Source organism: Macrotis lagotis, chromosome 1 (assembly GCF_037893015.1).
Source record: "Macrotis lagotis isolate mMagLag1 chromosome 1, bilby.v1.9.chrom.fasta, whole genome shotgun sequence".
In the NCBI taxonomy this organism is placed as follows: domain Eukaryota; kingdom Metazoa; phylum Chordata; class Mammalia; order Peramelemorphia; family Peramelidae; genus Macrotis; species Macrotis lagotis.
In genome coordinates, this window is record NC_133658.1 from 494960221 (window position 1) to 494982319 (window position 22099).

Consider the following 22099-nt stretch of genomic DNA (forward strand, 5'->3'; position numbering starts at 1 on the left):
AGAGTCCAGCTATTGGGATAAAAACTCCCTCTTTGATAATAGCTGCTGGGAAAATTGGAAGTTAGTATGGAAGAAACTTAGATTAGACCAACACCTCATACCCTTTACCAAGATAAGATCCAAATGGTTACAGGACATAGATGTAAAAAACAATACTATAAGCAAATTAGAAGATCAAGGACTAGTTTACCTGTCAGATCTATGACAAGGGGAGCAGTTTATGACTAAGAAAGAGATGGAGAACATCACCAAAAACAGACTAGATGATTTTGATTACATTAAATTAAAAAGCTTTTGCACAGATAAAACCACTGTAACCAAGATCAAAAGAAATGTAGTAAATTGGGAGACAATCTTTACGACTAATGATTCTGACAAAGGACTCATTTCTAAAATATACAGAGAACTGAGTCATATTTTTAGAACAAAAAGCCATTCCCCAATTGACAAATGGTCAAAGGATATGCAAAGACAATTTACAGATGAGATGAAAGCAATCCATAGCCGTACGAAAAATTGCTATAAATCATTACTTATTACAGAAATGCTAATTAAAGCATCTCTGAGGTACCACCTCACACCTCTCACCCTCAGACTAGCCAATGTGACCAGAAAGGATAGATTATTGTTGGAAGGGTTGTGGGAAATCTGGGACACTATTACATTGTTGTTGGAGCTATGAACTCATCCAACCTTTCTGGAGAGAAATTTGGAATTGTGCCCAAAGGGCAACAAAAATGAGCATACCCTTTGACCCAGCAATACTACTACTGGGTCTATACCTTGAAGAGATGATGAAAAAGATAAAAACATCACTTGTACAAAAATATTGATAGCAGCCCTGTTTGTGGTGGCAAAGAATTGGAAATCAAGTAAATGTCCTTCATTTGGGGAATGGCTTAGCAAGCTGTGGTATATGTATGTCTTGGAATACTATTGTTCTATAAACCAGGAGGGACAGGAATTCAGGGAAGCCTGGAGGGATTTGCATGAACTGATGCTGAGTGAGATGAGCAGAACCAGAAAAAACAGTGTACCCCCTTAACAGCAACATGGGGGTGATGTTCAACTTTGATGTTCTCGCTCATTCCATCAGTGCAGCAATCAGGGACAATTTGGGGCTGTCCATGATGGAGAATACTATCTGTATCCAGATAAAGAGCCATGCAGTTTGAACAAAGTTCAAGGACTATTCCCTTTAATTTAGAAAAAAAAATAGATATCTTATTATCTGATCTTGTTATCTCTAAAACTTTTTGTTTCTTCCTTAAGGAAATGATTTCTCTCTCATCACACTCAATTTGGATCATTATATGACATTGCTCTTCATGGGGGGGGTAAGATTGGGGACAAATTTAAAACTCAATAAAATCATTAATTAAAAAAACTAGAATCTCATAAGTTTATGTTTTGCTAGTAATTTTGATCCACAGTTCTTTTGGAGTATCTCTAAGTTTGAGGTAATTATTAATTTTAATAATGACAATAACTAACATTTATGTAGTTAAAAAGTTTGAAAAGTGCTTTAAAAATATTTATCTTAGGGGTGGCTAGGTGGTGCAGCGGATAGAGTACAGGCCCTGGAGTTCAGGAGTACCTGGGTTCAAATCCAGCCTCAGACACTTAATAATTACCTAGCTGTGTGGCCTTGGGCAAGCCACTTAACCCCATTTGACTTGCAATACATATATATATATATATATATATATATATATATATATATATATATATATATATATATATATATACATATATAATTATCTTATTTGATCCTCTCAACAGTCTTGAGAGGAAGTTGCTATAACTGCCCCCATGTTATAGAAGATGAAATTTAGGCAGATAGGGATTAAGAAATTTGCCCCAGGGTCACACAGATTGTATCTGAGACTGAATTCAAACTCAAATCTTTTGTTGTTGTTGTTGTCCTTTTTGTTTTTGCAAGTCAATAGAGTTAAGTGACTTGCCCAAAGTTACACAACTAGGTAAGTATTATGGTTCTGAGGTCAAATTTGAACTCAGGTCCTCCTGACTCCAGGGCCTGTGCTCTATCCACTGTGCTACCTAGCTGCCCCTCAAATTCAAATCCTAAAGACTCTGACCCTAGCATTGGCCACTGTGCTACTTGGTTGCCTAAGTTTAGGGCATGAGATGTATTGTGGATTATGATCTATGTTGTTTTCCTGCTTTTACTGATCATAAGACAGTTAAGTATTTCCAGTTTTCACAGTTGGGGGTTTGCCAAGTATTGAGCCATTATGGTAAAATTTTGCTAGTCTACAAACTATTATTAATCACAAATCTATAAATTATAAAAAAAGACCAAAAAACCTGACATCAATCCTTATATTAGTTCCTGGTAAAAACCCTATAAATTATAAAAAAAGACAAAAAAACCTGACATCAATCCTTATATTAGTTCCTGGTAAAAACCCTGGTTCCAGAAGCAAATTGTTCATGACACAGAGTTTGAATATTTTACTTTTATTCATTTATTTATTTTATATTAAATTGCATTTATTTAAGAAGAGTATGGTTTGAGTTGGAAAACACTGAGGATATATAAAAATTCATATATTTAATAAGCTTATCCTGAACAATCTTGTTATAAATGATTCTCTAAAACAATTGGTTTTGAGATATGTTAGTTTGATTTCTTCTTTTCACTATACTGTATGGGTTTAAAGAGTGTAGGTGTAACAATAGGTTCACACTGAAGTATAATTGTTCGTTTTGATCCTTAGTTATAGAAAACTCAAGAAACTTTTTTCCTTTAATTTTTACTGTCTTTTCAATATTGAATTCTTGATGAGGTATGTTTTAGACCAAAGAGCTTTTGAAATTCCTTCCAACTAAAAGGTTCTGTGGCTTACTTAGTCCTACTTAAATTTAGGTTTGGGTTTTTTTAGGTTTGGGCTGTTTTTTTGTTTTTTTTTTTTTGCAAGGCAAACGGGGTTAAGTGGATTGCTCAAGGCCACACAGGTAATTATTAAATGTCTGAGGCCGGATTTGAACCCAGGTACTCCTGACTCCAAGGCCGGTGCTTTATCCACTATGCCACCTAGCCGCCCCAGTCCTACTAAATTTATTCTTTTCAATTTGTCCTGTTCTAGCCTATTGATCTTTCTGAATTCTAACTGCCCTCTACCATTTTAGATGTTCTTCCAAATTTGATAAATGTATTCTGTGTCATTTATTTAAAATACTGCATTTCATGGGGTCAAGACAAATTCTTGGAGCACTCTCTTCCATATTGATATTACTTCACTAATGAAATAAATTTTGGGCTGGTCAATTCATATTAAACCAACTTCTCTAGCCCATAACTCTACATTTTGCATAGTTTTCCAGACTTTGTCTAGTGTTTTGCTGAAACTTAAAATGTGTTGTTTCTAGTTTACAAGTCTAATTAGTTACTTTGTCAACTGAAGAGATGAAATGATTTTGGCTGATCCATTCTGGATGAAACCATGCTGTCTGTTGAGTTCTCTAATATGTAATTTTTTCCAGAAATTGAAATTAATCTCATTGGGTAAGCTCAGTTTGTAGTGTCTGTGTGCTTTACTTTTTGAAAATTTATCTTTATTCAGCCTTGTGGTGGTACCTTTCCCTTTTGATAGGATCATTCAGAGATCACTGAAAGCAATGCAGTACTGTCTGCCAGTTATTTTGATGTACTTTGGTGTACTTGGTGCAATTTTTTCCTTCTTAACACTTTAATACATTTTTGTCATTTCTCATAAGCTTTAACTCTTTTTGATCTTAATTTTACTGACATCATTCTTTTTTAAAAATTCATTTATTTTTGAATTTTACAATTTTTCCCCTAATCTCTCTTCCTTTGCCCCACCCCCACAGAAGGCCATTTGCCAGTCTATACATTGTTTCCATGGTATACATTGATCTAAGTTGACAGTGATGAGAGAGAAATCATATCCTTAAGGGAAAAAAATAAAGTATAAGAGATAGAATTACGTAATAAGATAACGATTTTTTAAAAAAAATTAAAGATAATACTCTTTGGTCTTTGTTCAAGCTCCACAATTCTTTCTCTGAATACAGATGGTATTCTCCATTGCAGATATCCCAAAGTTGTGCCTGATTGTTGCACTGATGGAATGAACAAGTCTATCAAGGTTGACATCACCCCCCATGTTGCTGTTAGGGTATACAATGTTTTTCTGGTTCTGCTCATCTTGCTCATCATCAGTTCATGCAAATCGTACCATGCTTCCCTGAATTCTCATCTCCCTTGGTTTCTTTTTTTTAAAAATTTTTTAATTTATTTTTTATTCTAATTTTGTACAAATTTTTTTTTCACATTAATAAAATATTCTTGTTTACAAGTAAACAAAATACCCCTCCCCCCCATGAATATAGATAGACTTGCTTGGGCGAAAAAAGTAAAGGGGAGAGAAAAAAATTAAAATTGAAAAAAAATAATAGTAATAATTGTAGGTATGGCCAGGTGGCAAAATGGACGAAGCACCAGCCCTGGAGCCACTAGCACCTGAGCCCACATCCAGCCTTGTAAACCCAACAATCACCCAGCTGTGTGACATGCAAACCACCCGATCCCCACTGCCTTGCAAAAACCAAAAAGAAGAAGAAAAAAAAAACCCCAAAATAAAATAAAATAGTAATAATAGTAGGGGTGGCTGGGTGGCAGACAGAGCATTGGCCCTTTTGCCAGGAGCACCTGGGTCCAAATCTGGCCCCAGACTTCCAAAGATCACCCCGCTATGTGGCCCCAGGCAGGCCACCCAGCCCCACTTACCCTGCATCCTCCCCCAAATAATAATAATAACAAAAAATGTGCTTTAGTCTTTGTTCAACACCATCAACTCTGTCACGGGTTGATCACATTCTTTGTGATAAGTCCATCACAAAAGTTACTTCCATATTTTTCCAATGTTGCCATTGCTGATCTCAACTCCCTCCTTTCTTATTTCTCCACTACCATGTACTATATTTTCTCTCTCCTTTCACTCTGACTCTGCTGTAGGGTAGCTGAGTGGCCCAGCAGACAGATCCCTGGTCTTGGGGCCAAGAGGCCCTGAGCCCCCATACCACCCATTAGGCCCAGAATCCACCTGGCCCTATGGTCCTGGGCAGGCCTTCCAATCCCAGCCCCTTGCAAGAAGTAAAAAAGAAAATGTGTTATATCTGACCATTCTCCCCCCCATGGTCCATCCTCTCCTCCTTTATTCACATCCCCACCCCTTTCCCCTGCCTCCCCCCTCTCCTTACTCCAGTTGTCTATACCCCATTGAGTATATATGCTGTTTCCTCTCCTAGCCATCTCTGATGAGAGCAAAGGTTCCCTCATTTCCCCTTGCCTTCCCCCTTCCATATCATTGCAATAGCTCATTGTAATAAAGAAAAATCTTACTATGTGAAATATCTTGGACTATTCCCCCTCTCCTTTTTCTTTTTCCCATTCTATTTCCCTTTTTTTCTATTGACTCCATTTTTACACCATATTTTATCTTCGAATTCAGCTTTCTTCTGTGCTTCAACTATAAAAGCTCCCTCTACCTGCTCTATTAACTGCGAAGGTTCATATGAGTATTATCAGTGTCATTTTTCTATGCAGGAATACATGCATTTCATCCTCATTAAGTTCCTCATATTTTCCCCTTCTCCAATCTCTATGCTTCACCTGAGTCCTGTATTTGAAGATCAGACCTTCTGTTCAGCTCTGGCCATTCCAACAGGAACATTAGAAATTCCCCTGGTTCATTGAAAGTCCATCTTTTTCCCTGGAAGAGGACATATGGTTTGGCTGGGTAGCTGATTCTCGGTTGCATTCTAAGCTCTTCTCCCTTCCGGTATATTATATTCCAAGCCCTACGAGTTTTTAATGTAGTTGATGCTAAGCTCTGTGAAATCCTGATTGCAGCACCACAGTATTTGAATTGTGTCTTTCTGGCTGCTTGTAATATTTTCTCTTGGGAATAACTTGGGAGTTCTGGAACTTGGCTATAATATTCCTGGGGATTGGTTTTTTGAGATCGCTTTCTTGGGGGGGGATCAGTGGATTCTCTCCATTTCTATTTTGCCCTCTGCTTCTAGGATATCAGGGTAGTTTTCTTGTAGTAATTCTTTGAAAATGATGTCAAGGCTCTTTTCCTGATCATGACTTTCAGGTATTGCAAAAATTTTTAAATTATCTTTCCTAAATCTGTTTTCCATATCAGGTTTTTTCAGTGAGGTGTTTCACATTTTCTTCTAATTTTTCATTCATTTGGTTTTGAAGTATTGAGTCCTGATTTCTCATAAATTCAGCAATCTCCCTGAGTTCTATTATTTGTCTGAAGGATTTGTTTTCTCAAAGAGCTTTCTTACCTCTTTTTCCATCTGGCCAATTTTGCTTTTTTTAAAGCATTCTTCTCAATAATTTTTTGAACTGTTTTATCCATTTGAGCTAAGCTGGTTTTTAGCACGCTATTTTCTTCAGCATTTTTTTGGATTTCCTTGACTAAGCTGTTGACTTCATTTTCATGTTTTTCCTGCATCTCTCTCATTTCTTTTCCCAGTTTTTCTTCTAACTCCCTCATTTGATTTTCAAAGTCCTTTTTGAGCTCTGTCATAGCCTGAGCCCAATTTCTGTTTTTCTTGGAGTCTTTAGATGCAGGAGCTTGTGCTTCCTCATCTTCAGACTGAGTGTTTTGATCCTTCTTGGGCTCACAGGCAAAATATTTTTCAATGGTGTTCCTCTTGTTTTCTCTGCTTGCTCATTTTCCCAGCCTGAGCCTGGTTTTGGGGTACTTCCTGAGCTTTTGGGACACTCCTACAAGGGTCTCAGTGTGTGAGACTCTGTCCTCCCTCCTGGTCTGTGAATGACAATATGTGCCCCACTCTGCCACAGGGCCGAGGTGGGGGGGCTATGGGGGGGCCTAGACTGGCATCAGGATCTGCATGTGGTCAGAGCTCCCAGAGTCCTGTTCCAGGGGCAGAGTACAGAGCTCTGCAGTCTCACTTCACTCCCCTCCCTCAGCTCAATGAGCTCATGCCCTGGGGGCTCCTGCTTATTCCTGCTTCTGTTTAGGTATCTGGGCTTCTGAGAGACCAAGCTGCCCCTGTGTGCCCTGAGGGTTGGGCTCCACCTGCTGCTCTGGCAGAGGTCCCCTGCTGTTTCCCCACTTTGTGCCCGGTGCTCTCCGGGGTGCAGCTCAGGAGATTCCCTTGCTGCTGTGAGCCTGGGCTCCCAGAACCCTGGGGCTGCCTCCGGGAGGCTGAAGTTCTTTGGCTCTGGCAGGCCACCCCTCTGGCAGGCCGCCTCTCCCATCCCGGGGAGCAGAGCCTTTCTGCTCTTTTCCAGGGAGTAGGAGAACTGCCTCACTGGGTCCCTCTGTGGGTTCTGTCTCTAGAAAGTTTAGTTAGAGTCCTTAGCTTATGAGTTTTATCAGAGAGCGCCTAAGACTCTATCCCTATCTTGGCTCTGCCCCTCCCCCCAAGCTCTCTTGGTTTCTAATAAAACAGTAGTGTTCCATAATGAAACACATCACTATTTGTTCAGCCATTCCCCAATTGATGGACATTCACTCGATTTCCAATTCTTTGCCTCCACAAACAGAGCTGCTATGATTATTTTTGTACAAGTGATGTTTTTACCTTTTTTTATGATCTCTTCAGAGTATAGACTACTTAGTGCTATTGCAGGATCAAAGGGTATGTACATTTTTATTGCCCTTTGGGCTTTCCCTTTTTTTTAGGTTTTTTTTTTGCAAGGCAATGGGGTTAAGTGACTTGCCCAAGCCCACACAGCTAGGTAATTATTAAGTGTCTAAGGCCAGATTTGAACTCAGGTACTCCTGACTCCAGGGTCAGTGCTCTATCCACTGTGCCACCTAGCTCCCCCTTTGGGCTTTCCTTTTAATTTCTTCTTTTCAAACTTAGTTGTTCCTTTGTGCCAAGTAGAGTTAGTTAGTTTTCATATGCAGTCTTCTGCCTAGTTAGATGCTGATGTCCAGGTATTCTTGTGAACTTTTTTTTTTAGGGTTTTTTTTTTTTGCAAGACAGTGGGGTCAAGTGGCTTACCCAAGGCCAGACAGCTAGGTAATTATCAAGTGGCTGAGGCTGGATTTGAACTCAGGTACTCCTGACTCTGATGCTCTATCCACTGGGCCACCTAGCCACCCCCTTGTGTACTTTTTACAAAATTTATTCTTCACAAAAATTTACAGTATTTTAAATTAAAACTAATTCAGTCTGATAGAAGCAAAAATTATTTTCACCAGCCAAAATGTAAATAAAACTATATCTTTCTATCTGTATATTTCTCTCTCAGAGAAACACACACACACACATACACACACACACACACACATTTTAAGTGCTGAAGGATAATATATTAATGATGGAAACTAGATGATTTGGAATAGAAATGAAAAAAATAAAGGTTAGCAGAACTCTTAGAGCACTAAAGTACTTTTTAGGCTAGTGACTTTTAAACATTTTTGTTTTTTAATTGCTTCCTCAAGATTTTTCCCCTTTTCTTGCTCTCTGCCCCTTTATTACTATATTTTTGAGAACAGGTTATTTCTCTTCCCACCCTCCCCTCCCTTTCCCATGAAGCTTCCTTAGGAGCTTTCATTTCTTTAGGATTGGATAAATGTAAGGGAGTCTCAGTAACTAACAGTAGACTTTAAGAGGATGAAGTAGTTACACTTATTTTTCCCTTGCTTCCTCCATGTAATAGTATAAGAGCCTATTCTTTGGTCTCTGGATCTTTGACATTCTGTAGCAACACTTGAGTTTTAGAAACTTTTCGTATCTTTTGGGCCTCACAGTCCAATAAATTTTAAATATTCACTTCTAAGCTTCTGTATGTGCTTTTTAAAAAAAAAAGAAGTGTAAAATATAGGTCCTTTACTTTGTCATTGAATCCTTAACAACAAATCTGTGAGGAAAGTGGCTACTATTATCCCGGTTTTACAAATGAACAACATTAGCTGTGATATTAAGTGTTTTTGCACAGATTCACAGAGGTATCACAGACACTTTACTAATTTAGCAGGAGGACTCAGTTCTTTTAGTCTTGAAGTCAAACACTTTGTGCACTGTACCACATTTCCTGTCCTATATTATATTTGGATACACAGTATACACAGAAATATACACATTCAATTTCTTTTTATTGACTGCTACAAAAATTACCTAGGTAAATGATTTAAAATTAATTTTAAGTTTTATTTTCAGTGTTCAAATAGGATATATTATGTAACAGAAGTATGTACATTGCTTCAGTAGTAATAGCACTATTGTAAAAGCTGGCATAGTATTAATATAGTTCTACAAACTTAGTACTTTATTAGGTTCTGTGTATATAAAGAATATCAAGACATTCTTTGCCTTCATAAAGCTTACAGTATAGTAAAAGAATAAAATTTACACAGATAACTCATATAGTTTAAATTTTAAAATTCATACAATCAAAAAAAAATAAAAAAATTATACAATCAGTCAAAAGGGGGTGAGTTTATTTCTAATTGTGAAGATAGGGAAAATTTTTGGAGGGAGCATTAGGCAAGTTGACCCTGAACAAAAGATGAGATCAATAAGCAGGATTTATGTTTGGGAAACTGTTTTAGAAATCATTTCCATTCTGGAGAACAGTAAAAAATCTAGATGAGATTTTGGAACAGTGAATATGCATTTGGCTAGAGTATGAAATATGTAACATAAGGCTATAAAGTAGGGTGAGGAAATAAATATTTATATAGCATTTGATGATGTGGCATTGTGCTAAACACTTTTTACAAATATCTCATTTGATCCTTACAACAGTCCTGGAAGATATGTGCTATTATTATAGTTATTTTGCAGTTGAAGAAACTGCGACAAATAGGTTGAATGACTTGCCCGGCATCATACAGCTAGTATTTTTCTGCAACTATATTTGAACTCTGGTCTTCTTGACTCCTAGTCTAGTGCTCCATCCATTGAGCCATCAGCTGCCCTTGGAAAGATAAATTGGAGCCATATTTAGGATGGATTTAAAAGCCAGGGTAATTTCATTGTGTTTTATTTGGCAGATTATGGAAAGCTCCTGAAAGGTTTTTAAAAGAGAAATTGGTATCTGTCCTGTTATTTAAAAGATTTGAAGGCTAGATTTTTTTTTTTTGCAAGGCAAATGGGGTTAAGTGGTTTGCCCAAGGCCACACAGCGAGGTAATTATTAAGTCTCTGAGACCAGATTTGAACCCAGGTATTCCTGACTCTAGGGCCGGTGCATTATCCACTGCACCACCTAGCCACCCCCTGAAGGCTAGATTTGAGAGAGAAAAGAGGAGTAGTGTAGTAGTCCCAATTATGAAGACTCTATAGCCTCAATCTTAGTGTTATTCAAGAAACTTAATTATCATATCAATTATCATATGCCTAACACCTTATTAGATATGGATAAATACAAAGGCAAAAATAACAAATCCCTTCCCTAAAGAAGCTTACATTCTATTGTGGGATACACATATACATATAATGAATAGGTATAAAGCAACTACTCTACAGCATTTGAAGAAAGATATTTTATAGATAGAATTGACAGAATTTGGCAAATTACATTTGGGACATGGTTATATAAACATTAAAAGTTCTAAACTTAGACTATACCCTTTAAATTTTTATCCCAATTAGGTCTTGTCAAATAAACATGTGGCACCTGATCATCTGTTGCAAATCTGTCAACGTATTGGCCCTATACTGGATAAAGAAATTCCACCCTGTATTTCCAGAGTTACATCTTTACTTGGTGCAGGAAGGCAGTCTTTGCTACGTACTGCAAAAGGTATCTTATTTTAAGAAGTTTTGGGGTTATATTCAATAGTTTTAGTAAGTTGTATAATTTGTGAAGTGATATTAACATTGTAAGTAAATGATAATTTAAAAATTATGAAATAATTCTTGGTTTTCAGTTTGAATCTAAAATGACAATATTATTGGGCCCTTTTTAATGCTTTTAAATCTCTTGTCTTAAATATAAAATTTTAAGGGTTAAAGTTGATAGTGTGAGGCTCATAAAAGCTAAATTTTATTTTTAAGAGGTATTTCTGAGGCCTTTCCAAACTCAAATTTAGCATCTTCTGTTTCACATTAGTTTTATTAAAATGATTGGAAATCTTTTGACGTGTGATACCTGAAGAAGTAAATTTTTAATCATCGCCAAAACATAATACCCCTTATATGTTTTTTCAAAACTAGATCTTATTTCCCAAGTACTACTGGGGTAAAAAGAATGAAATTCTCATTTTTTTATTATTTTATATAAATTATTTTTACCAATCAAATAGTTAATTAACTATTTTCAAGACTGTTAATTAGTACACACGAAATAATATAAATTAAAATGCTTGTCAGATTTATTTTATAAACTTTTTTATTTGATATCCTGTATATTTATATGTATATGTGGCATTATATATACGTGGTATGTATTTGGTATGTTCAAAAAGTCTTTAGTGAATTTTTAAGCTTTGAATAAGTTCAGAAGTATAATTACTGTGTTCAGTCATTTTCAGTTGTATTTGACGCTTTCAGACTTCTTTTGGGGGTTTGCAAAGAATGGAGTTTTGATTCTATATGACAATCTTGATAATGATCCCCGAAGAAAAAAATCTAATGGAGATCAGGGGACTGAGATAAAAATGAAGATAAAGCCAATGACCAAGCACGAGATCCACTTCTGCTGATCCACCAATCTGGGAAAATGGCATCCAGAAGCTGTTTCATATAGAATAGGATGCTCTGTATTGTAAAAATTAAAATATATTATTCCAAGTTCACAAAACAAAAAAATTAAAAGAAACTTAAATAATTAAACTTTAATAATCAAATGAGAACTTTACCTGATGTTTGAAGGAATTGCTTGAGTCTTTATTCATAGACATTGCCAACAAAATTAGTATCCAGCTTCAAGTTAAGCACTTTCCAGTCATTCCTTTAGTGAGATGGTCTGTGCCATAGTGTAGTCAACCCTAATTATCTAGTTTTTCTTGAAATTTGAGCTCTCGAGTCATAACTTTTTGCTTTTAGAACAACACTGACTGAATTAAGTGCTTTATTAAGTTCTTGCTTATGTGCAAGAACTGTGCTGTGCTAAGAGTTGAGGATACAAGAAGGAGGAATATAGGTCCTTCTAAATATAATCCCTCTCCTATGTGAAAACCCTTCTCTCTCTCTCTCTCTCTCTCTCTCTCTCTCCATACACACACACACACACACACACACACACACACACAGTCAAGATCCTTTCCTTCACTCTCTTCTCTGTTTTAATTATCTTTATCTCTAGGTCAAATAATCATAATTCCTTTAAATAATCCTTATGTGACATAATTTTGTATTACAGATGGTCATTTTGGATACATTGTAATTTGTCCTTAGGTAATGTTCCACTTTGTTAATATCTTTACCAAAATGTCAGAGGCAACATGTAGTGTGAAGAACACTTGACTTGGAGTCAGAACTAGGTTCAAGACCTGGTGCTACTGTTTACTAGTAGCTTAAATGGGACAAGTCACTTAACCTCTCTGTACCTTCATTTCCCACATTTAAAAATAGAAATAATGCTCATTTTCCTGTTGCTACAATTCTTGTCAATTGTACTACCCCAAAAGTGGAATGAGCTGCCTCCTAAGATATAGTGAATTCCCCCTTATTGAGGAAATTGGTTAGATATGGGTTGGACTATATGACTTCTGAGGTCTCTTCCAACTTTTAGATTATATGACACTTCTACTTTTTAATTGAGATTTTTGTGGTGTTCAGATGATAATGTGTATAAACTATATTTGTTCCAGATAGCTGACTAGTATGTTTTTAGTGGGTTTAGATTACCCTTTCTAATTTTTAGTGTTTCTGTAATTAGCTTAAAATGAAATTGAATCGTTTGACAGTTAGGTCATAGTTGTCTCATACAGAATTTTTAGTCAACCAAGTCCTGTCTTGTATTTGTGTAGTCCTCATTAAATTTTTGTCTTGTTAGATTTGACCTATTATCTCAGTCTGTCAAAATGTTTTTTGAATTCTGGTTCTGTCAGAGATTTAGAGCTGGAAGGGATCTAGTGGATAATTCATTGTGCCTTTATTTAGAAAAGCAAATTGATAGGATTTTCCCAGGCTCATAAGTGCCTGAAACTGAGAAAGTAGTTTTCCCTCTCAGTTTTTAGCTAATTGAAGATTTTTTTAATTATGATGAATATACACTTTTGAATTATGTTCTTTGTATGAATTCAGCTGAAAATATCAGTGGAGAAGTATTTGTACTTTGTATTTTGAGTCCATTTAAATTTTTTCTTTTAATTAGTGATTGTAATCATATATAGTAGTGCTAGTTTTTGTTTGCGACATTGCCTTTTGGCCCTCTGAGGCACTTTAGCTTAACCCCCCCCCCCCACCATTCATTTTCCATCTTTTATGCAAATTGACCTGCCACCTGCAGTTGTTTCCTAGTTATGCTTCTCTTTGTTTCTGACTCAATAAATGGTTCTTATCTATTCTTTCCCCTGCCCTGGAAATACTCCATTTCAGCTCATTATATTTCATGGATTTCCTGATTGACACATTCTTTGCACAGGCCCATCCCAGTGTAATTGGTTTGGATGAGTATTGCTTCAAAGCCTACTAGATTGGCTACATTCCAGGATGTTGTTAATTATATCGTAGTAAGATTACTTGGCTCTGTACCACTACTTGTAAAGGATAGCTTACACATGGTTTGTCATCATAGTGATGGCAGTAATGAATCCATTTATGTAAAACATAATTTTTTCTGCTCTTCTGGGTCATATAACCTCAATGGAAACAATTTTACCAAGCCTCTATTTTACCCTTCTCCTGTTTCATATTGAAACTGCTGCTCTTGTCATCATGCTTTTGTTTTTTTGAGAAATAATTTAATAATTTAATGATTTATTTAATAATTTAATAATAATTTAAGAGAAAATATTTTTATTGCTTTTCTTGAGTGTTAAGTCTTGTGTATATTTAGCAGTATGGTAAGGGTAAATCTCAGAATAGTTTTCATTCTCAAATCTCTTTTTTGTCATAGATAATATTTTACAGTCATTATTTCATTTTTAAGTTATTGCTTTGTTTGATTTTTTGAGTACTTTTAAATAAATTATATAAGACATTATGAAAACCTATAAAAAGACTTTCTCTTAGGAATAGCTTTCAAAGTTTTTTGACATCTAAAAATTCATTTTGAAGATTGCCGGGCTACAGTTTGGAAGGGCTCTGCTTTTGCTGCTCTTCATAGAGGAAGACCACCTGAAATGCCTGTAAATTATGGTTCCCCACCAAATCTTGGTAAGTTTATCTTTCATCCATTTGTTGAATTTCTTGGCAAATTTGGATCCATGCACGTGTGTGTGTGTGTGTGTGTATGTGTGTGTATCCACATCATCTTTGCAAGACCTTTTTCTATTATAGATTTTATTTTTCAAATATATAAGAAATCAATCCAAATTTTTATAAGACTAAGAGTCCTTCACAATTGATAAATAATTAAGAGATATGAACAGACATGTTTTCAGAGAAAGAAAACTTTCTAAGAGTTATATGAAAAAAGCCTTTAAGTCACTAATAATTTTAAAAAATGGAAGTTAAACCAACTCTTGAGGTATCTGATACTCCTCAGATGGGCTAAGATAACAGAAAGGGAAAATGACAAATACTAGAAGGGAAGTTGGAAAATAGATGCACCAATCCACTGTTGGTAGTTTTGTATTAACTTATCCAGCCTTTCTGAAGAAATTTGCCCAAAGGACTGGTAAAATTATGTATATGCCTTTTTATCTAGCAATTCCTTTATTAGGTCTATATTCCAAAGGGATCAAAGAAAAAGGACAAGACCCTATATTTTTCCAGAAATACTTATACCATCTCCTTTTATAGTGGCAAAGAATTGGAAATTGAAGGACTGTCCATCAATTGGTGAATGACTGAATAAATAATAGCATATGAATATGTTGGGATACTTTTGTGCTGTAAGAAGTAATGTGGGGAAGGTTTAAGAAAGACCTGGGAATTTATATGATGCAAAATGAGGAGATACAAGAGTCATATTTGCCCAGTAATAACAATATTAAAAGTTTATCAACTGTGACAACCTTAGTAACTCTGATTAATATAATGATCTACCTCAGGGCTATCCAACCTTACTTTTAAAAGTTTTTATTGAAACAATAGACAATATATTTTGATTTGCTATTTTAGTGAAAGCTCTGCTGGAGCTCAACTTCATTTACTAAAGCATTTAGTAAACTCATAGGCAGGCTGCATAAAATTGCACTTCCAGGCTCATTTTGAACAATCCTGATCTACCTCATTTTCAAAGCACTTATGATGAAACATACTATCCACTTCCATGTAAAGAACTTACGGGAACAGAATTTAGATCAAAGCATATGTTTTTTCTCTCATTTTTATCTGTCCCTTTTACTCCCCTCATATTGGCTAATGTAAAAATAGGTTTTGTATGACTTCACATGTGTGATGGATATTGTATTTTTGCTTTCTAGTGGGATGGGGAAGGATTTGAGAAAGGCAGGGAATTCAGAAGTGAAAATAAAGGAAAATTTAAAAAAGAAAATTTTGTGTAAGGTTTACACTTACCCTTACCCTTGAACATTTTAATTGTTTTCTTTTGTAGTGGAGATAAATCGTGGAAAGCAGCTTACAGGATGTGCCTCATTTAACATGGCATTTCCAGGAAGTATGTATCAACACATAAAAATGCACAGGAGGATTCTGGGACATCTCTCTGCTGTTTACTGTGTTGCATTTGATAGGACAGGGCACAGAATCTTTACTGTGAGTGAATATTATAAACTTTTTGTCTTATCCTCTGTAACGGTTTATTTACTGAGAATGGCAAAAAAAAATTTAAAAATTAGATGTAACAGTTTGGAATTCTTTTAATGAAACCTTCCAGATCTTTAAAGGAAATCTGGAATGGGTATGTTTATATCTTGAGTTTGGGTATGGAATATGCTTTTTAAAATTTATTTTCATTAGAAATTAGAAAGTTTCATTTTCATTTTAGGGAACAAAGTTAGAGAAGAATGTCTAATTCAAATGATGAAGAGGCTATTTATATTTAGTCATTTTTAGATGAGTCATGCATTTTATAACAGGAAGGAAATTGAAGTCATCAAATCCTCTAGGCCATTTCCCTCCTGCAGATAGGTAAGAATATAGTAGCACCTTTTTAAAAAAAAAACTGTTAAGGCTTAGGGAGTTGAACTTTGTAATCTTTAAAGCAAAACTTAAGTCACTCAATTTCAGTCTGCAAAATTTAGATCACATCTTTTTTAAAAAAGCAGTTTGGAATTCTTTAGTTTTACTAGAGCTTGCCATCCATTATCTAAAATACGTGAGTCACAAAGTGGACAGATTTTACAGTTCATCCATAGTTTTAGTGTTTTGTTTTTGTTTTTGTTTTGGAAGACAGTGGGGTTAAGTGGCTTGCCTATGGCCACACAGCTAGGTAATTATTAAGTGTCTGAGATCAAATTTGAACAGGTACTCCTAACTCCAGGGCAGGTGCTCTATCCCCTGAGCCACCTAGCCACCCCCATCCATTGTTTTAGGTGGAGAAAAATTACATTTTCATTTTAACTGACTTATAGCTGTAGTTTAGTTTTCCTTAGTTGTGTGAATATAGGTAACACAGATTATACTGAGATGTCCATATGTTTTACTTCTATGCCAAATGAGTCTATAATTATTAAAAACTCTTGACTTAGGACTTGAAAAATTTTGATAACTTTGTCCTATCAATGTTATATCCCATGCTGGATATTGTGGCTAGTGAAAGATAAAAACAACTCAGGAAACAAAGGTAACATCTTACAAGAATATTGATTTATTAAGCAGTACGTGTTAATTGTTGAAAGTAAGAGACTAGACCTCCTCAGCTTAAATCTGGATCCAGAATACAGGATGGATATATATATATATATATATATATATATATATATATATATATTTTATATATTTTAAAAAATCAATCAAATAAGACAAATCAATTTAAAGGAAACAGTACAATATTAGGTAATCTGATTTCTAATTGGGAAGAAAGATTATGGACCTTCTGAGTTGGGAGGAGGAGAATGAATGTACAATTCTTGAATTCAGAAAAAGGTGTTGCAGTTTCTCCTAAGTGTCTGTGAAGAATTAAAGGAACATGAAAACAATAATTGATTGATTTACTTGAGGTCCAGTTTTTAGATAGACATATGGGTTACTTGAGATTTACAGTTGTGAGAAAAAAACTTTGCCATCAGTCTTTGGATCTGGCCAGATTTCTGGTCACTATAACCTAGGCCTAGTTAAGGGTCTCTAAATGGCATAGAGATAGTTCATTTTCCCAGTCAAGGAAGGTTAAGTCCAAGTAATGCAAGTCCAATTCTCACAGCTGAATAATCTCACAGGACAGAATTTGGACTGGATCCATAACTAAATAGAAAGGGAACTGAGCTAACTCTAGAATTGAGTCACAAGATGGAGTCAGTATGATTTACTCAATTATCACATTTTACCACTTGATGTCCTCATGTCCTCAGTTATCTTAATTCTAACCTAGAATCTCTAAAGGGCTATGAACTGTGTAGAAGAAAAATGTAATGACTCTAGTTACCTTTATCTGTTCAATGATATTAAATTTTCATTGTCATGCTATTTTTAGAGGAGAATATAGTTTTAAGAGGTTTGGAGAGGGAAATAATTGAATATTTAATTTTATAAACAAATGATTTCTTTTAAAATTATATAGATGGCTCAGTTTGTTAATTTGAACTGATACATTTACTTTGGGAATTTTTTTTCTTTTTTTTTAAAGGGTTCAGATGATTGTTTGGTAAAGATATGGTCTACACATAATGGCAGATTGTTGGCCACATTAAGAGGCCATTCTGCAGAAATTTCTGATGATAAAATAATTAGAGTGTGGTGCTTGAGAACTTGTGCTCCAGTTGCTGTGCTTCAGGGACACACTGGTTCAATTACATCTTTGCAGGTAATATTGAGTCTTTGTTTTTGTATACTCTCCTTTTTGCATGAGTATAGTAGTTGAATTATGATGCTTTTACAATCTGGAAGGGATGTGAAAATGTATACTTTGTTAGGGCAGGGGTTCTTTCTGGGTTATGTTTGTATTCCCAGAACATAGCTCAGTTCTTGCACATAGTAGAGATTAATTAAATTCTTGTTTCACGAATATGCTATCATATATGTGTGTGTGTGTGTTAAATTGAATTTTTTTACCTACTATCTTTTACATGCATTTTTGTATATAATATACATAAATTTATTCCTTTTTATTTTATTATGTGTAAACAGTTACATAATAAAATTAAAATTGATTAAGTATATAAATAAAATTTAAAAATAAATAAAAGTCAAGCGAGTGTTCTTTTAGTTCACTAAACATTTTTTAAGTTTTCCCACTACTTTAGGAACTTAAATTTTTCTGAATAAAATTTGGGAATTTTATTATTGAAAAAATTAACTCGCATCATAATTCAGAAGGGTAGATAATTAAATACCTTATCTAAAGTTGACACGACTGAAATTATGTCGAGATTTTCTTAAGATATATTTCATGCTTTGAGATCAGTCTGTTCTCATTTCAAAAGTTTTATATTTTTTTTCAAGTTTGGAAATGTTGGAAAGCTTCTTAAAAAAGCTTTGACATGATTGATTCATGTTAATGATTTCATGCTGTTTGTAAGGGATCATCATGCCTCTTCCCTACATATTTTTTTCAGCTTCCTTTTGTGAATTGTCTTCTATTAGATTGTAAACTTTTGTAAGATAGAGATTGTCCTTTATTATATATGCCCATACTTAGTACAGTTCCTGTCACATATTGGGGGTCAATTAATATTTATTGACTATTGATAGTTAAATTGGTAGAGCAGTATAAAACCTTAATGGCTTAATTAGTCACACTTCAAAATAATCTGATTCCTTGAAAGATAAATGCTTCCCAAGTGTTCTGCAGTGTGAGATCCAGGGACGGAGTCCAACATGAAAAGGGATTTCCAGTGTGTGGTGCTGCTGCTTTTTGCTAGTGTTAGTTTATTGCTTCCAACACATAAGAATATTTGCAAAATGTCTTAGATCTGTTATCATTCAAAAGAGCTTGGATAGGTCATCATATTTTTTAAAAATCTTACTTGATCGAAGAATATTTATTGCCTAGATTATGATAATTTTCAGGATAACCTATGAAGTTTGTAATACCAACTGAATTGCTTTCAGAAATATTTTGACTCCAGGTTTAGCAGTCTATCCACTTAGCCACCTAGCAGCCTATGGTATTGATAGGGAGCATTACATTTCTCTAATAGTTCACATCCTTATCATCATGCATTGACTGAAAGACATAAAGAACATAGGATACAACTGTTTGTTATTTTACTATTAAAAACCCACGTGATGTGGCTATGAGACTTGGATTCAATAGTGATTGAAAAATTAAAAATAAGTGAAACATTAATAATGTAGAAGCATATGAGTTGGTTTCCACATATAACAACTTCATGGAACAGGTACATAGGATGTTATCAGGGAAAATTATAGTGGAAAAGGAAGGTGAATTAATCCAGGGTTAAGGACAAAGTGGTGTTTCTGAGTGCTTCTATGATGCCAGCATAAAACAAGGAAGCTTTCCAACATTTTGGGTGTACAGCCTATGGCAAACTTATGGCAGGTCATGGATATGAGTTACACAAATGATATTGTGCATGAGTTATGATCAGCATTATTTGAGGGAAGATCCAGATCAGTGAGAGCACAGATTCATGTGAATATTTGTTTAGTATATTTTGCTACAACTGCATATTTTAAAACATTGCCTTCAGCTTATTCTACTTTTCAAGAATATGGTAACTCCTTTTATTGACTAATGCATTAGGTTCAAACTCCTAGTTTTCTGCATCTTGCTCCCCATTCAAGCTTATTTCCAACTATTTCCTCTACAAACCTATTCATTCCTGTCAGGCAGGATTCATTCCTAACTTCTTCTTATTCAGTCCTTCTATTTATATTGCCTTACTCTTCCTTTTAGTCATAGCTTTTCCTTTAAGCTCCAACTGAAATCTCTTCTATTCTTTGGAATTTTCTATGATATTTCTGTGATAGCTCCATCGCACATTACTTTTTCTCTTTTTTGTATTGTGTGTTATCAAGCTTCTGTTTTTAGAAATTAGTCTTTTTAGGGGCGCCTAGGTGGTGCAGTGGATAAAGCACCGGCCCTAGAGTCAGGATTACCTGGGTTCAAATCTGGTCTCAGACACTTAATTACCTAGCTGTGTGGCCTTGGGCAAGCTGCTTAACCCCATTTGCTTTGCAAAAACCTAAAAAAAAAAAATTAGTCTTTTTTGTCTCACAGTTTCAAGGAAGGAATCTATGAGACTTGATACAATTTGGTATTTTAGTGTTTTTTATTTTCATGGATAAATATTTTGCTTTTCCAATTAGATTGTTAGTGTCATGTAGTTAAAAGTGTCATAAATTATACTTCTATTGTGCTTACCATAATTCCAGTTCTGAAGTAGGCATTCAATTAATATTCAATTTGGTGTTTTATGGTTATCTGGGACACATAGTTCTGGTGCTTATTGCTGATTGCAAGTACTTCCATTTGATACTTGAATAGTCTAAGGAGGAATTTTTAAAAGATTAGCATAATAGGAAAACTTGAAATTATTTGTATTTTTCTAGGTAGTAGAAGTTGTTCCATTTTGAATTTTATCTATACTTGGATTTTTTTAAGCATCTTTGCTCATATTTATTTCAGTAATATTTGACTCTTTTATAGATTGTTTTAAAGATTGTTTCAGTTCAGCTGAACTCTTCCAACATTTATTAAGTACCTGCTATTCTCATTCAGTTGAGTGTGATAGGCATCTTCTTAAGTTTATTTCCTTGTGGAATTTCATTTGAGGTCAACTTTGAAGTCTGTTTTCCCAAATAAATTATAATGATATTTTCTTGCTTTTTTTTTTGAAGTAATAAAATTATAGAAACTGAATGCATGTATTGTTGTCTGTTTAGTTTAGTCCAAAAGCTAATGGCTCTGAGAGATACATGGTGTCTACTGGTGCAGATGGGACAGTTTGCTTTTGGCAATGGGACCTAAATTCCATGAAATTCAGGTTTGTGCCTTAATCAGTTTTTACTTCATTAATATAGTCACAAGAGGCAAGATAGATTGCTGGACTTGGATGTTTGGATTCAAAGTCTTGGATTCAAATACTGCCTTAGACACACACTAAGAGTGACTATGGGCAATGTTACTTAACTTCTCTCTGCCCTTCCAGTTTCTTTATCTGTAAAATGAGAGAGTTAGACTTATTGGCCTCTAAAATCCCTTCCAGCACTAAATATGGTCTGATGAGTCTATGATAGATTGGACATATTTATTAATGGGACTGTATAGGTACTGCTTAATTTTAAAATTTCAGTTTGTCTTTTCATATATTTCCTTTATCAATTAAAATGACCTTTTCTGTAGACTTAATGCTAGGAAACTTTTATTGTTGACAATAAATTGTATTGTTTTAGAAAGAAATACTTTTTGGAAGCAGGTTTTTATTTGAGCATATTAAAGTGATGATTGTAAATATCAGTGTACTAACTTAATTTTTAACATTTTTATTTTTTAAAAGTAATCGACCTTTGAAATTTACTGAAAAACCTAGACCAGGTGTTCAAATGCTGTGTTCATCTTTTAGTGTTGGTAAGGTAACTTATTTTAATATACTTCTAAAAAATTAGTTTATATCAGTAACTTTTTTTTTTACTATTGATTGAACGCTACTAGACGTAAGTGCAAACTGTGCTATATACCTGTTTATGTTCTTCGCTTATTTTTTTCCTTTGTACCTTGATAGAGGACGAAAGAATAAGAAATATTAGTTTGTCTTCTTTTTTCCTGGCAAAAAATGAGGCTGTGAAGCTTACCCAGAAGGGAAATTTTCTATAGCTATGTGATATTAGTTAGACAACATAAGCCAACTTAGGTTTCATTTATTTGACTATGACATTTTACTTGAAACTTTTTGTGATGAGCTATATAATTTTCAAAT

At 34.7% G+C, this 22099-nt stretch overlaps 1 protein-coding gene across 3 annotated transcripts in view; it reads left to right on the top strand.

Annotated features, from left to right (window-relative positions):
- Positions 1-22099, top strand: part of BRWD1 (bromodomain and WD repeat domain containing 1) — a 157974-nt gene that overhangs the window by 20720 nt on the left and 115155 nt on the right. For 2 of the 3 annotated variants that reach the window (XR_012473975.1, XM_074213861.1), the window contains exons 5-10: positions 10638-10788; positions 14211-14309; positions 15655-15815; positions 17845-18021; positions 21066-21166; positions 21680-21750. Coding sequence is in view for 2 of the 3 variants with exons in the window: in XM_074213861.1 (XP_074069962.1) it covers positions 10638-10788; positions 14211-14309; positions 15655-15815; positions 17845-18021; positions 21066-21166; positions 21680-21750 (760 nt within the window). In the remaining variant the exon portion in view is untranslated. The remainder of the gene's footprint in view (positions 1-10637; positions 10789-14210; positions 14310-15654; positions 15816-17844; positions 18022-21065; positions 21167-21679; positions 21751-22099) is intronic. The other variant, XM_074213862.1, reaches the window with a different exon arrangement.